Source organism: Eucyclogobius newberryi, unplaced genomic scaffold, assembly GCF_026437365.1.
Source record: "Eucyclogobius newberryi isolate DKJ021-1_F unplaced genomic scaffold, fEucNew1.0.hap1 SCAF_14, whole genome shotgun sequence".
In the NCBI taxonomy this organism is placed as follows: Eukaryota; Metazoa; Chordata; class Actinopteri; order Gobiiformes; family Gobiidae; genus Eucyclogobius; species Eucyclogobius newberryi.
In genome coordinates, this window is record NW_027315768.1 from 19370891 (window position 1) to 19388084 (window position 17194).

The 17194-nt window shown below is 41.2% G+C and overlaps 1 protein-coding gene across 4 annotated transcripts in view; it reads right to left on the reverse strand.

Moving 5' to 3' along the window:
* il1rapl1a (interleukin 1 receptor accessory protein-like 1a) overlaps nt 1–17194 on the reverse strand; it is a 188114-nt gene that overhangs the window by 100264 nt on the left and 70656 nt on the right. For all 4 annotated transcript variants that reach the window (XM_072444776.1, XM_072444775.1, XM_072444778.1 and 1 more), the window contains exons 3-5: nt 10841–11126; nt 5667–5853; nt 4038–4191 (exon numbers count right to left, since the gene is read on the reverse strand). In XM_072444776.1, coding sequence (XP_072300877.1) covers nt 4038–4191; nt 5667–5853; nt 10841–11126 — 627 coding nt within the window. The remainder of the gene's footprint in view (nt 1–4037; nt 4192–5666; nt 5854–10840; nt 11127–17194) is intronic.

A 17194-nucleotide genomic window follows, 5' to 3' on the forward strand; every position in this document is an offset into this window, starting at 1 on the left:
CGGGCTATTGCCCACGGAGGAGTTTGTTAAAGTGTGAAGCGTAAATGTGAACATTTCAAGGATTTGGCGTTTTCCCATTTGTGACAGTATATTTGCAGCTCCACGGCAAAGAGACCGTACCACTTAAAATCAAAATATGACTAACTTTTGATGCCCCGTTTGTGTAGATGATTCTCCCCAAATATGAGCTTGATCGGGCAATCGCCCTAGGAGGAGTTCGTTAAAGTGTGAAGCGTAAAAATGTGGTCATTTTAGAGATTTCGCTGTTTTCCCATTTCTGACATATATTTGCGGGTCCGCCACACAGAGACCGTAGCACTTAGAATCAAAATATGGGTAAGTTTTGATGCCCCGCTTGTGTAGATGATATTCTCCAAATATGAACTTGATCGGGCAATCGCCCTAGGAGGAGTTTGTTAAAGTGTGAAGCGTAAAAATGTGGTGATTTGAGCGATTCTACGATTTTCCCATAAGGATAACATGGGATGTTTCTGTCAACGCTACGGTTACGCCGTACAAAATATGACTTTGGCTCTCATACTTTTATGATCAGGATGGCAAATTAGAATTTTGTTCAAAATATCATGTAATTTGGAAAAACTCTATTGTTTATAGGCCACTCTGAAGGCCAAATAGTCAGAATTCTGGGAAACGTTTGCGGCTCCGTCGCACAGAGACCGTAAAAGCTATCCTTAAAATTTTGATAACTTTAGACGTCTAGAGGACGTACACCGATTTTGAGGTCGGTGGGCAAAACGCACTAGGAGGAGTTCATTAAAGTGTGAAACATAAAAATGTGGATATTTGAGAGATTTTGCGGTTTTCCCATAGGGATAACATGGGAGGTTTCTGTCATCGCTACGACTACGCCGCAAAAATTAAGGCATTTGTCTGATTGGCTTTTTTGATCGGGACGGCAAAATAGAATTTTGGGTAAAGTTTAGAACATTGACCTTCAATGTTAATTTAAAGGTCACTCTGTAGGGGGCGCTATCGCGCCCATTTCAATTTTGTCATCATAAACTGGTCCAAACTAGAAAGTTTAACAACTGATTCAAATTTGGTCCTAATCGGACTTGTTTTGATCAAATGGGAGCAATTTTTAGATCTGCAATATCCCAAAATAAGTTGTCCAACTTTGCGGCTGCGCCGCACACAGACCGTAAAAGGTATCTCAAAAAATTGGATAACTTTAGATGCCCCACTTGTCCAGAGGACGTCCGCCGATTTTGAAGTTGGTGGGCAAAACGCCCTAGGAGGAGTTCGTCAAAGTTTGACGTGAACAAAATGGCTAACACAGCGTGTTTTCATTTTCAAAGGAAGATGGCGGCCATAGGGTAAGTCTGGGGGCGTGGCCACAATGATTTATTTTTTTTGTCCTCACGAGAGGAATGCGTGTCCCGAATTTCGTAGCTTTACGCCAAAGTTGACCTCGGGGCGTCTCCCATAGGCGCAATGTATTTTGACTTTTGTCGGTGGCGCTGTTGCGCCATTTTTTTAGGGAAAAAAAAATGGCCCAGAAAAAACAAAATTTTTCGCCGATTCTGAATTTTGGGCAAAGTTTGAGTTGAGCATGTTCAGGGGGTCAAATTAGAGATCAAAAAGCAGAAGAACAAGAAAAATAAAAATAATAATATTTTTAGCAAAAACAATATAGCCGTTTCCACTATAACAACAAATGATACATCGTTTGAAAGCTCTAAGCCTTCCCGATGCCGCCATGGGGTGGAATCATCATTACTCGTCACTCCCTATTCCGTCAGGATGCCCCGCCCACTCCCCATAGACTTCCATTGATTTGAGCAGATACAAGCATGATCCATGCCTGCGGCATGGATTCTCGCGTACGGGACGATGCCAGGAGGGTTTTTGGAGGAATGCAGCGCTTCGCGCTGCTGTTGTCAACAATTTGTGAATGGGCGTAGCCCTCCTGCTATTTCTGTCATAGCAGGAGTAAGTATGCATGACCCATGCCTTCGGCATAGGCTAGTTCACTGTACTTGCCTGTACTTGCCAGGGGCGGAGGGCCTATTGCTCCCGCAACGCTGCCTTAGGCCCTCCGCCCTGCTGGGGCTCAGGCCTAAAAAGAAAGAAAGAATAATATTCCGATGCGAAAACAATGTTTCCCATTTTTCAAATATCATAAACTATACATTTTCGGAAAGCGCTCGCGCTTTCCTACCTCATGGTGTGGGTCCCTGGTCACTGACGGGTACTTTCGTTAATTTTGAGTGGGCTCCGCCCACTTTGTGTTTTTGGCCCTCTATACAGTAATAATGTTCAATTTTTGCATTACATGCTTATATGCACGGAACATGCAAGAGATGGGGAACGTATTCGTGAGCTACTTAGCGCAAATGAGTGCTTTATATGGGGATGACGACCGCTTCGCGGTCGTCATCCCAATTTAAAGTGCTCGTTTAGTGCGTACTTTTGCACGGGCTTCGCCCGTTTACAACGGTAAAGTTCCATTTTCCTACTACTAATTAGTATGCACGGGGCGTGCGTGAGTGAAGGAGTGCGTTAGTGAGTGTTTGGAAGTGGGCGAGCGCTTCGCGCTCGATTTCGTGCGCACTACGTGCGCACTTTCGCAGCCGTGCTTCGCACGGCCTTACGAGATTAATAGGCCTCTCGCCAGCTTGTGGCGCTCGGGCCTAATAATAATATTTTTAGCAAAAACAATATAGCCGTTTCCACTATAACAACAAATTATACATCGTTTGAAAGCTCTAAGCCTTCCCCATGCCGCCATGGGGTGGAATCATCATTACGAGCGCTTACGCGCTCGTCACTCCCTATTCCGTCGGGATGCCCCGCCCACTCCCCATAGACTTCCATTGATTTGAGCAGATACAAGCATGGCCCATGCCTGCGGCATGGATTCTCGCGTGCGGGACGATGCCAGGAGGGTTTTTGGAGGAATGCAGCGCTTTGCGCTGCTGTTGTCAACAATGAGTGAATGGGCTACGCCCATTCACTCATTGTTGACTATTTCTGTCATAGCAGGAGTAAGTATGCATGATCCATGCCTTCGGCATGGGCTAGTTCACTGTACTTGCCAGGGGCGACGGGGTACCAAACATGTTTGGTCAGACAGTTGCAACGCTGCCTGCAGCGTTGCGGGAGCAATAGGCCCTCCGCCCTGCTGGGGCTCGGGCCTAATAAACACCAGCCCAAATACTCATCACACAAAAGCACTTGGGCTGAACACATCATAAATATCAGAAAACTTTGGTTAGGCTAAAAACATAGGCATGCAATATTTTTCTTCTTTAAATTAAATGCCAGATTTCATTTCTAGAAGTGTGTTTTCTCTATGAATAAGTACATAAGAACTACTGCTACTACCACAACTACTTAACCTGATGCCTACTGTTATAGCTGCAGTGCTTTCAAGAATATTATTTGTTTTCTTTCATTTTTTACCCTGCTACAAAATACCCACGGCCACTGTTAAGTAGAGTAGATATCTTATTCATAACAGTTGACCATCTGGACCACCAGGGCTAAAAGCACTGGTCCGAGCCCCAGCTCTGGAGGCCACTCATGCTGAAAAACACAAACAAGTGCATTTACGGCCGCTCTGCTCACCTTCCCGCTGTGTGAGAGAGAGATGGATAGAAACCACACACAAGCCAGAGTACTGTAAATCTTTTGACCTTGGTCCTGACTCTTTAGCTTTATGTGTTAGGGGGTTTAGCTTATAGCCTTAAATATTTCACAGTAGCTCGCCTGGCTGCAAAGTGCTGAGCTGGGGAGAAGTGATAGAAGCCAGACCACAGCGTTCAACTTCCCCCAGCAATTAACAGAGCTGCGGGATGTCACTGCGGTGTCCTCCACTGAGTGCGTTGCGGCAATGGATAGCCCCATTATCACATGCAAGCTTTTATTTAAGCATCACAAACTGTAAAACTTTGACAGTGTAGTCCAACTATTTTGTCCAAAGTCTTAATCTTGAAATCTTGAAATTTATGAAGCCATTTTAAAGAAATGTGTGGATTGTCTTCCATTAGCATCCAGTAACTCTTGGGACTTACCAGTAACTATGAGCTCTGTTGTTCTTCTGACACAAAAGCCTCCAAACTGCACCTCACAAGTGTAATTTCCAATGTCGTCCTCCGTGACCTCTTCAAAAGTCAGATTGCTTCCTTTATAGCTGATGCTGGCACGCCACTGCTTCGGACGGCATTCCTGTACATCACACAAACACACACAGGTAAACCATAGTTAGCAATTGAACAATCCATCAAATTGTCATCCAAACAGAACGGCAGCTGATCCACACTTGGCCACCATTGACTTTTTGCCCATGAGCATTTCCCAAAGCATATAAAATGTCACAAACCATTTGGAGTAAGGATACTATTATGTAAAATCCTATATTTTAAAACGATAACGCTTAGGCGACTATCCGGTTTATCTGATTAAGATGTATTGCACTGAACAGAATATTCTCCTTTCAATAATCCGGTAAAGCCACCCAGGACGTGCAATGTTATTTACCAAGGTCTCCATCGGCAAAATAGATGCGCCACCGTTGCATTGATATGTGTGTGTTTTCCGGAGTGTGGGCTGAAGTATGATCCTCTTTCCAGCCCCAAGACGATGGCTCAGTGTATCCTATTCCACCACCGCTTCAGGCAATCCTTTAAATTCAATCATTCTGGTTTGACGCTGGTTCCGAATAACTGTATGTTCCAATGCTCCCAGTCATTACCCAGGACCTAATTGAATTGTGGGGAAAATCTAGAGGTCAGGCTAATCAAGTGGTAATCTACCTGTGATTAGTTCGGCCTGACTCGAGAATACTCGGTGTTGACCGCCGGCTATATCTGACCCAGGGAGAATGAGCCAGGTGACATGAGGGAGGTGTAGGCTGAATAGATATAAGGGACAATAAGGGACAAGGAGCTTTTAGAGGGCACTCGTTTCAGGGCGGATGATGACAACAGGTTTCCACAGCATTTCATTACTTAAAGACTGAAAATATTAATATGGTAATAAACATACCACTATAAAGTCAAAGTCTGATTACATACAATCCATCCTACTCCTTTGTCTAGAAAATGTGAAATCGACCGATATGTTTTTTTTCCTGGTCAAAAGTACGGTAAATATTGGCCTATGTTGGAGATTTACGGTCGATAGCCGATATTAGTGAAGTGAATGGCAATATGACAAAGGTCCATACATGCTGGGGTAGGCTCTAATTAATTTAGACTGGAAAACTAGAGGAAGGACAATGATTAAAAATAGTAATAATTTTTCTAATAATAATGATTTAGTTGCAAGTACTCTACAATGGATTTTGGAAAAGGAAAAAAGTACACAAAACTAGCACCAGTACGTAGATTAAAGTATTTACCAGGGATTATTAAATAATCAGTGTACTTTTTATTTTATTTTAACATAACTAGTTCAACAGCTTTACCACTACAGCTACAACTATGCAACTACAAGTATGAATACCAATGAATGCTGCATAAAGTAAAAACCAGTGGGATTTTAAATGGATTCAAATAGACACCTAACCTTACCATAGCCGTTCTAGTTCCCCACAGAAGCGATGTTTGAAGAAAAAGATAATTAATGAGGCTAAAAATGTGCTTAAAATAATAGTCTTTACTAAAAAGCTAAAGGGCACACTATATTTAATGTTTGCCCACCTTGTACCATGTGATCTCCAGCTCCTTGCCCAGCTCCACGTAGTCCTCGATGTTGGGACAGGTGATGTTTTTGGTCTTGTTCAGCTCAGCCTTTTCAATGCGCCTCATGTTGGAGTTGTAGCACAGGTTTGTGTCATTCTCCGCCACAGTGAGAGACATGGAGACCTTCATGCAGTAAGTAGAGTTCCTAAGGATAGAAACAAATCATCAGTTCTATATTCGTTCACTATAAACTTTACGTCTGATTAAAATATTATCAAAGAGATGAAACAGTGTGAAAAATGAATCCAGGAGTGATTTGAACAGAATTCTTGTTTTTGACGTTTTTGGAAAATGTAAAGGGCAATGGAACAATGCATTTGTTTTGGAGTTTAGATTATTTGATGTTTGGCAAAAGTAGGGCTAATGCCAGTAGATTATTTTTAATCTTGACACATTTAACCATAAATAATGCATCTGTGTTTGAGTCCATTGATATCTGGATGTTGATAATATCTAAGATTTGTTTGCTGTTTGTACAAACTGCATATTGAATTTTCTTTTGCCTTATCCTTTCATGTTTGCTCCTGCATTTGCCTTGAACATTAAGGTTTGCTTTGCTGGGTTAGCAATAATGACACGTTCAGCAGCTTAACTGAGTCAATGCCTCGTGCTCAGGGCAGCCTCTATTGGATTTATGGGGGGAGTTATCTGGGCCGGTGGTTGCTAATCACAGAAACACTAGATGGCCTCATCCAAGACGAGAAAAGCAGCTTGATCATCACACCACCCCCCCCCACTCCATGCATCATCTCTGGGCAACTGTCTCACGCAGGCAGAGGTACAGCCGCCCCCTCCTTTGTGATGCTCTTATAAATGCGGCTGCAATCATTATCATTTGAGAGCTCATCAGTGCTGACATAACGCTGTCCCAGTGCTGCCAGGACATGGCATTCCCCATGGGACATTATTATATTTGTGACACACTTAAGAGTCAATGGGAAAGGTGATAAACCGGCTTCAGGTGCCGTGATGGAGAAGCGGTGAATGCTCCTTTTTCAACATGGCGGATCCGTGTCATGGCGGAAGTGACAAAAAGACCAAATAAATCACTTGTCATGACTCATTCGTTGAAGCAGCACTATGTAACTTGCTCTGTCCGTGGCCCCTCTCTGGTTGACGTTTGAGGACAGATTACAGTATTTTTACAATGACTCGCAATAAAAGGTAATCTTGTTTGAAGAGTGTTTTTTGATGTTTAAGGTATATTTTATTGTCCCCGGAAATTTGTCCTCGAACCAACCTTCAATGCCGCTGGACCAACCTGTACATGTAACATTTTTGGTGTAACATTACCTAAATATAATGTATTGTCCGCATTGATTTATAATTTGACATTAATGCAATTGGAAGGACAAAGCCATTGAGTAGGAATAAAGTTAATCAAAGCTGAAGGAGGTGTAAAAAAAAATTCTAAAAAGAAAAAGAAAAATAGTCAACATACAGTAAAGGTTTTGTCCATTGTAGACTTACTCAAAGTAGGAGGAGTAACCAAAACATTTAGTCAAGTAAGAGTACTAATAGACTGTCAAATATATTGTTCAAGTAGAATTAAAAGAGAAGTGCAAATAGTAAAGAAAACGTGACTAAGCACTACTCACCACTAAGTCCATGGAGCTGTCTTTTTTAATGCCTTGTCAGCTCAGCCCTTCTTACGTACTAGCCAATAGCCTGCTTTGCACAGTGAATTACATAATGATAAAGAATGACAGTTGAGTGCATTGAGGTTCTTCACAATCCAGAAAATACATAGCGGTACTGCTTTAAGAACAGTAAGAGGTCACGATCACACCAACAAGTCAAAATATAACCCTGATCCCGCACTAAACAGATGGAATGTGGTGTGTGGTCTTTGGATGTGTCAAGACTTGGTCAGCGTGTACAAGCAACCTGTGTGCTCCGGCCATAAGGGCTTTAGTTTCATTACATTACATTTGCAGTGTGCCAGATGCTTCCATTGAGTGTAAATGACAGGGTTTCATATGATCTACTCAGGTTATGGAAGCAATAAGGGAGTCACCCCAGTCGTATAAGCACCTCTGACCCCAGCGGCCATAAACCACAGACACACACACACACACACACAAACAAACACACACACACACACACACTCACACACACTCACACCTTACACCTTCACTGACTAATGTTACGGCTGTCTGCAGAGCTGCTGGAGACGAGCTAGCATCGAGCACACGGGGAGGATAATATAGGGAACGGAAAGAAGTAAGTGTATGCGTCTACTACAGAGAAGATGCCTCAAAGGACATCTTGAAAATGCTGTGGGAAGCAAAAGTGAGATGCAGGTATTTCAACAGAGCACGGCCCTCCTGGAGCTGGTATCTAACGGTATCGACTCCAATGCTATCTGAAGCGAACAGAGTGGGAAGATTCCCAGTGGAAGGATAGCGAAGTTGAGTATATTTTTAACTAAGAAAGTGTGGTATTGCATTGACCACATTTGGACATACTTAAAGAATAGGACAGCAAAAGTATCGATATTGCAATAGGCTGACAAAAAAATAAAGCGCAACAAACTAAATACATCAAAATGACATGAATGTATCTGGGAGGAATGTACTGTTTTTAAAAGGAAATATTTGACAAAGGCAGATTTTTTCCCATGATTTTTCTTATTCAGTCTAAGTTGATTAGGCGACATTCACACTGCTACTATTCTGGTCCGGGTTTGAGCCCAGTTCAATTCTGATATAAATTGGATTTGGTCTCATTTTAGTCCTGAACCAGCAATGACCACAATGAAGACCTTAGCTTTTGTCTCCATTACATTTTAATTTTGATAGCGGTTGATGCAATGAATACATTAAGAGATTGTTTTACTGTAACTGGAATTTTTGTGTCATAAGGTAAAATCAAATATCACAATAAACTTCATGTCACAGCCCCTAACAGACATATCACATATTGCGATAATCTTCAATTTTGTGCAGCGCTAATGCAGAAGCAAATCCACCAGAATCAATCTTTGACGCTCAGGACTGACCTCTCACAGTCGCACACCTGAGCTGTCCAAATCCTACCGGGAGTCAACGGTGAAACGGCGTTTGAATGTTAAATATTCACAACAGGCGCCCCCCGTGGCATTGTGGGAAACATGTCAGAGGTGGTGTTTGATTGATGGACAGCCAGGGGGTGGACGCGCGCTTCTGTGGAAGTCTTTCACGTCTGTCACATTCTATTTCCGTGGAGTTATTAGCTGTAATCCTCCACGCATTATGCCGCCTATTGCATGATCACAGGAAGCAAATACAAGTGGTTCAACTGTGTCTTATTACCAGAATTGTTAGAACATTATTTATCCTGTGAAAAATGGAAGTACCATGGCATATGAATTACAGAAGAAGTAAGATTGATGGATCTGGAGGTGCGGTACACACCCTTGGTCCTCACTCGAGAGCTGACATGTGGGAGGAAGGAGTAGAGAGAGGCTGGGCAAAAGAAAAGCCCAGAGATTGCTATGTAAATGAAGTCACCTTCACACGAAAGCAGCGATTAGAGTGAAATTTGAAGACAGAGAAGGACAAAGATAAGTGTGACCGTGCACATACAGTCGGCAGAATATACACTTCACAGATTCTATGCACCCCTATATCTCTTAACCAGGGAAACATCTGGAAGGTTTCACATGGTTTGACATGAAGAGATTCGATTACATATGGTACACAAGTTGAAAGAAGGTACTACAAGGTGAAAATGCAGCCCATACAGTATCTTGTACAAACTGTACTGTGTGTGCATCCGTCTCTATGTTATATCGACCTTTCAGGGTATTTAATATTAAAAGGATGCAAAAAACAGCTGTTTACCATTCAGAAAACTGAAAGCTAAACCAAGATATGCACATTATAAAGCAATTCCTACTACATGGAGGGAAAGCTTGAATACGTAAAATACAGCCTGCATTTTAAATAAACCTGACTGATTTGTTGGTATAGCCTGAAACCTTACTTTTAGCTAAATAGAGAGCTAGAGGCACTTTTTCATTTTTAAACATTGGGGACCATGACAAAATAATGCAGTGCGCTGCAACATTGTGTCACTGTTTGTCGGAATAATGTTCTGGCATTGGACAAGTGTGGACAATATTAAAGAAACCCAGAGCAAGCATTTATTTTGTAATAAGGAAATCTGGACTGAATTTGACAAATGTGGTCGTATCTAGTATTAATTTAAAAAAAATTGAGACGGGTTGTTTCTTTACATTTCAGATGACAATGTTCAGTGTAAGTTCAACAATTCTATCCAGCATTTAATTTCTTCTTTCTTTAAACTCCTCCTCTTCTCTTTGTGCCATTTTGAATGTAAAACGCATGAATAGAGAAAGGCTTACTATGGGGATGGTACAATGTTTGTGAAGGGCCTTTATTCCAACACAGAGCTGTAATGAAACACAGTATATGCTGGAGTTTCATTGTACACAAACACCCGGCTCCAGTCACACTCCATGTACTCTCTAAGCATCTCCAGCTCTTTAAGGGGCCTTTAATGGCATTATTAAAAACTCTGCGAGATGAGGCGCCGCAATGAGCCGTTTACAGAGGGATGTTCTCCACTGTAAAGGTTAATAAGTTACTGCCACATAATTATGCATCCTGTATTAGAAGACTCGCAGTGCAACGGCTTACTAATATACAGTATTGTGTGTGTTTGAATTGTGCTCACGTGGCATTTATATGGAAAGTACCTCAGGACACTTAAACACAGAGAACAGGGATATTACATTGGAATATTGTTAAATTTAAGTGTTTTTAATGGTTCTCAAGGTCAAATCAAATCAAATCAAATCAAATCAAATCAATTTATTTTTGTAAGGCCCAAAATCACAACAACAGTTGCCTCTGAGGGCCACAGGGAGAAATTAATCAACAATGTCTGTGGTGGCGATGAAGTCAGACAATGTCTGTGGTGGCGATGAAGTCAGACAATGTCTGTGGAGTCAGACAATGTCTGTGGAAGGTAGATGCTAGATACCCATTTTACCCTAACCCTACTTTAGCTTGTAAACCATCCAGCTGGGCTCAAAAGTAAAAGCCATATCCTAAGCAGAACTCAATTCAAACCGATCAAAACAAAAGTTAATTGTGCTTGAATCCATTCAATGCCTTATCCCTTACCGCAGCACACAGGAGTAGAGCCCCACGTCCTGGAAGTCAGCCGGTCTGAACCAGATGGAGTCCTCCTCTTTGCTCATCCTCACGCCGTCGAAGGAGATGGGCTCCTCAAAGTCACTGTGCCCCAGTCCAGAGCTGCGGTACCACATGAGGCTGAGCCCCACGCCCTGCGCCTGGCTGTAGTTAGCCCTGATGTAGCCATAGAACAGAGCACACTTCAGTCTGACAGGCTCTCCCACCAGCACCTGGTACTTCAGGTAGTCGATGGACCAGTCTGTACAGCCGTCAACTGGAAAACAAACAGGGAAGAAAGTATTTTAATTCAACTGTGGGTCTTTAGTGGTATGAAATCAATGGCTTGTATAACTTTTCAGAATAAAAATTATAGAAAAAAGTATTTAAAACCTTCAGATATGAATAATTGTAGTATCATATAATAAAATCCATGACATTTATTGTCATCAATATGGGAAAATACATCCTTGGCATGAAAAGATAGTTATGCTAAAAGGCATTTTAAACAAATTATGAATAAAAGAAGCAAATATGTGACAATGGAATGGGCAGCTGTGCTTTATAAAACAAGCTTTAACTGACACTGACTTTGACATCCCATTCAAGTAAGAAAAACTTGGTCTCAAAGAACTGTTCGACGCTCACTGCCAATTATATGCAACCAAATTATTAACAAATACTGAAAACACAAACAAATTCATGCTCCTCATCTATTCTTTTCATGCTCCTCATCTATTCTTTTCATGCTCCTCATCTATTCTTTTCAGCTCTTTCACATCTCTCAGAGTCCCAGGCCACCGGAAGTTAACCTATGGCCAGCGATCAGTCTGTGACTAATTAGCCGCCATTTGTTTCACCAGCAGGAGAGTATTTGAGAGTACATGTGTGCAAGTGCCGACACCAGGAGAGACGTGATGGTGAGCACAGATAAGGCAATAAGAGCCCTGCTGTGTGCAAGGCAGAGAGTGATACGGAGCCTCACAGGGACAGCTACGCCGGTAATTAATACTCTTAATTACCAGGGAGGTAATGCGTGTGTGTGTGTGTGTGTGTGCCTATCCAAATGGTTGTCTGCCTAATTATGTCAGTTAATTACCAGTAGGCATTGCCACAAGTGTGTGTGCCTACATATGAAAGTGAGAGAAGCAGAGCTGTGCTGTGTGTGCGATGGAGTAATGTGTGAAATTCTCATTATCCCAACGAATAATTAGAGAGGAGGCCCTATAGATACAAACCACCTCATGTGTTGATGTGTTGCGACTTTAAATCTGATTGGGAAAAGGCTGCATCATAATGGTAGAATGATGAAGTGAAGAAGATAATCTTTAGTTCATCTCTGTCAATGAGGCTAAAAGTCCCTTGATGCGAGTCATTTCTGTAGAAAGTAAAAATGAGGTTCCAGAGGACAAATCTAACAATACACCATAACCAGAATCATAATAAGAATCAGAAAACGTTTATTGGCATTGTCAGTGAACAAAATTCACAGGCTAAAAACTTGCTTTGGTGATTCGGTGGGAGGTAACAATGAATAACACCATTGTTTATTCAAAATATCTGAATAATATATATATATATATATATATATATATATATATATATATATATATATATATATATATATATATATAGAATATATTATAACTTAAATAATGTGAAATACTTGCAACTAACCATAATTATGTGCAAACATTTTTATATAGATATATTTGTCACCCTCCGAGACAACCGCTGTTGTGAGTTGGGGTGTCACAAAAATAAGTTCAATTGAATTGAATTGAATTTACAACTTTTTGTAGCTGTATCTGTCACAACATGAGATGTTTCCACTAAAGTAGTAAACAATGCAATATTTATATTCACTGTAGTATTATATCTATACTCCCTTGTGTGATAATAGGATAGAAGCATAGATAGCATAGATTTTCTTGACAAAGCTAATGAGAATCTGAATACATTTGTACAACTCGCAGCAGTGTATATGTTATTTCACAAGGATGAAGACAGCACTATTTACTTATCATTTGCAATAACGATCATGTCAGATGATTTAAAGCTTAAATAGAGAGCACCTCTGACCCACTTTGAGCTGATATTAGGAGGAGATTTCTATTGACGGCAGTAGGTAAGTTATGTGCTCTCTATGCATAGCAATCTGCTAATCAGCTCTGGCAGCGCGGCCCCATTCAGCCAATTCTTTATTCACTCACTGCACTTCTAATGGAAATGACCTCTGCCGCTCTCTCTCTGCCTGTCCATTTCTGCCCACAACAAAACCATTCAATCTGATGAGCTTGTGTCCGGATTCACAATGAAAGTGCTGTCAATGCGGAGCAACCCTCGTGTCCTGTTTATAATATAATCTGGTGCAATATAAACAGTGCGTGCTAAGTGTATGCACATGTTAACACAACAGAGCCACAAGGGGCTCTTTCACTCATCCTCAGCCCACCCAAGGGACTTGTCCGCGCCAAAGCTTTTCGGTGGGAGAGCCATATTTACGTCTGAAACTCAAAACGGTTTTATCAACTCAATTAGAGGCTGACATTTCCCACATCCCTACACTGGGCCCAGGAAAATCGATGCATCCCACTGGAGGAATACTGCAGTCCCCTCCTCTGACTCAATACACACAAGCAACACCAGCACAACTGCAGAGGGACGATGTAACAAGATACTGCTTTAATACTCAAGTCATTTATGAACTACATGATGGACTTACTGTATAAATTCAAAAGAGCACATTTAACCTGGAATGAAAATTTTACTTTAATTTGAAAACAATTAGACATCAATGGGGAAGTAGTTAAAGCAATTGAAAATGAATTAGTAGTATGATTAGTAGCTAAAATAATACTTAAGAGTGTGCTGTGAGGACTCATATTGGCAGAAACAGTTTTGTTCAGTGCTTAGACAAAGTGTTTTGGTGAAATATTCATGAAAGTCAACAATCTTTTTGCTGAGCACAGTTTGTGGGCTGATTTGCTTTGTAAAATGGTGCTCGGTACACTACATGATGTCCCAGTTTGAACAAATATAACTTGTTTTTATCTGTAATTATTAGTATTTAGTGCTGACAGCTCTTCCTCAGCCAGCATTATGGCTGCTCAGGTATTAGCATGAGCCACAATTGGGGTAGCCGGTATGACAATAAATGAATATCAACATTCAACAATTTTATGTATTTCATTCATGTACTTACTATAGTTGTATTGCTTTGGGTGTGTGGAAAAGAGATTTTCTTTAGCATCGAGCTGCATTACACTGAAAATTTGTGAATCAAAATAAGGCGATTTCACAAAAAAAGCAGATTGTCACAGGATCAGATCATGATTCCATAACCGTAAGCCACAACATGCTCAGTGTTTTGATTTGATTCTACATCACTGACAAGGATTTTCTACTTATGGTACATATTGAACTCTTTCCAGCCCCTTTTCCATCTTCTCTGCGCTTTTCCGACACATGATGTGGTTTAGACAGTTGAGTAGAACAGCAATGGCCACATGTCAAGCCAATGGATGTGTGCCTGTTAGGGCTTATTACATGTTTCAGACCAGGCCTGCCACTCTCTGTGTGACACTAAACCTCGACAATAAATACAGCGCTGTGAGGTAGAATACATTTCCTTGTATTAATGCATGAAGCACACAAATGTCCACCCACACCCTTGGATCAGCAAGACTCCCCCTCTGGTCAAATTCTTACCATCCCGGCCCTGTAGCCTGCCTGGTCTGTATGTTTACGTGCCTTTTTCCGTGTCTCCCAGCAGCCGCGGTGCTCATCCACACTTCCCTCATGGCTACCTGCTCTCTTAATGAAGTGTAATGATCAGATGGTGGGTGGGCGGCTGGGTTCTTGCAGGCCACGGAGATATTCAATGAACTATATGTGGATAAGCACTGTTAATAACTTTCCATCTCGCTCTCCTTCAGTTTACACCCACTATCGGCGATCAACATCTCTCCCCAGCTCCCTAATCAGCTTCATTTCAGATCATGTTTATGCGGTGATTCATTCCAATGTTGCAAAGATTACAAGCAGAAAGCAGGAAGTCACTGGCGGTCACACAATTGGACATAGGATTTAAAAAAGCCCATGGAAAGAACAAAGCCACAAGAAATAGTTCTAGCATAAACATTTGGACACATAGTTCCTCATCACTTCTCACTATGAGGCTCGTGATTGGCTATTTCACTCACAAGGGGAAATGTTAAGAGAAATAAATTGTTAGAGAGCCCCAACAATATATAATTATGTATACTTTTACTGACCTAAACTTTTATTGTGTGAACTTACTTGCAAGTCATTTTTTTTGTGTTAAATGGCATTCTAGACATACAAAGAGATCTCATTGCAGACAATTATTCCTTTTATGTTTTGAGGATTCTTTGGTTGTATTTAACAGGGAAATGAGGGTGGGACTGAGGAATGAAAGGACGTGCAGTCAATTATCAATTGTCGTAAAGAGCCAAATCCAAATACTTCTGTGCCCTTCACGCTGTGGCCTGCCCCACATGGTTCGGCATGTGTGCTATCCACAGGACCACGAACGGAACAGACAATTCTTCCTTATCTTGCTATGACACTAACAAACCAGACAAGTAACACACCCTTATAAAGAAACATCAGGAGCTAATAGGAAGCATATCTAAAAGGATCAGCAAAATTATTAGACACTTCAAGGATAGCTACACATGAAATGGCCAAGACTAAACGCTAGAATCTGGGCTGTCTTTCTAAATCACCATCTTTGTCTGGAGCGCACACTTCCACGATGCGTCCCTGTTCTGTGCCTGGACTTTGAATTCACACAGCCTTTCATCTGACACTTTCAAATGGAGCTGTTTCGGAAACACAGACATGGGCCCAGTCGGCTCCAGTATTTTACTTATAACTGTGTCCCAATTTGTCACAATATATTTACATCCCTGTATTAGAATGGTGTTTAATGCAGCCCTTAAACGTGACCTGTGCTGTTGCCAGTGAAAGTGAAAGTGAGGAGAGGAATCTCACAGAGTGGATATTGTTGGATATGTGTGAATGAGTCACAGTTGTAAAGTGCATCAATGGACTAATGCAGAAGTGGTCTTCATTATCTTCTATTACCTCACGTTTTGTTGCAAACGCTGTAGGAAAAGTTAACAAGCTAACTAATATAGCACTGGAAAGAACATTTGCTAAACTATAATGCATTTTGAGTATTACAGTAGAATTACAAAGTGTCCAACATTATCCCTCAACTTTTAGAAACTACTACCAGCAGCAAAAAACACCGTGATGCTGTCTAATATAGCCTTCATAATGTCCTTCTCTTCTTAATGTACTTTGACTTTCTATCAGCTTTTTGAATCTTTTCTTCTGGGTCTGCCACTCCACATTCCTCTAAACCCAAATCATTGTCTCCGTCCTACAATTCACCATAGTTCATTTATATGCAAATGCACACCATTATTGATAATTTCTCTCTAAAGAAGGTGATGAAGCACCTTGGCTGTCTCGCCAAAAACTTTCTCGGCCCGACAGGGAACGTCACTCTGCTTGGTATAAATCTGCCAGTTTTTTTCTAATTCATTCATTACGTTGTGGGAAATTTGTGAAGACGACTTGTGTGCAAATTATTCCATGTGTCAGTCATGGCATAAGATAAGGCCGCTGTCATTATTATAGCTGCAACTATCAAGTGAATGTGCACAAGCTGGTGTAAGATTGGTAGTTGCATTAAAATTGTGTGTGTCCATGTGTATGGACACACACACCCATCCCCCCTCGTCTCTCACCTGGTATCTCCCATAGCTAGGATGCACTGGGTCTCAGCGTTGCCGGGACTTATTGTCACATTAAAAATCAAACCAACCCGGGGCCCTATGTAAAAAGAGCCCCCCCTAGTGCTATTTCTGTAGTCACATCATCACAGAGATGGAAAAACAAAATGCGAGTCAGGCCCAATCTGAGAAATGTGATTCATATTCCCTGTGAAAAGATAAAGCCCAGTCTCACTGAAACTAGTCTGAAACTTGCTGTGCTAAATGTCAGATCCTTATGTAACAAATCTCTCTTAATTAATAATTTTATTTCTTCTTATAATCTTGATTTTATGTTTTTAACTGAAACATGGCTCGACAAAAACACAGGAAATGTAGTTCTGATAGAATCTGCTCCACCCAACTTTAAGTTTGAATCTGAAACACGAGAAAACAAAAAAGGGGGTGGAGTCTGTGCTGTCTTTAGAGATGAAATAATTACCCGCAGGTTGTCTTTTGGGGTGTTTTCATCATTTGAGTATGTATCCTTTAAAATGGAGCTAAAACGGTCTCCATCCGTTCTCTTCATTGTTTTATA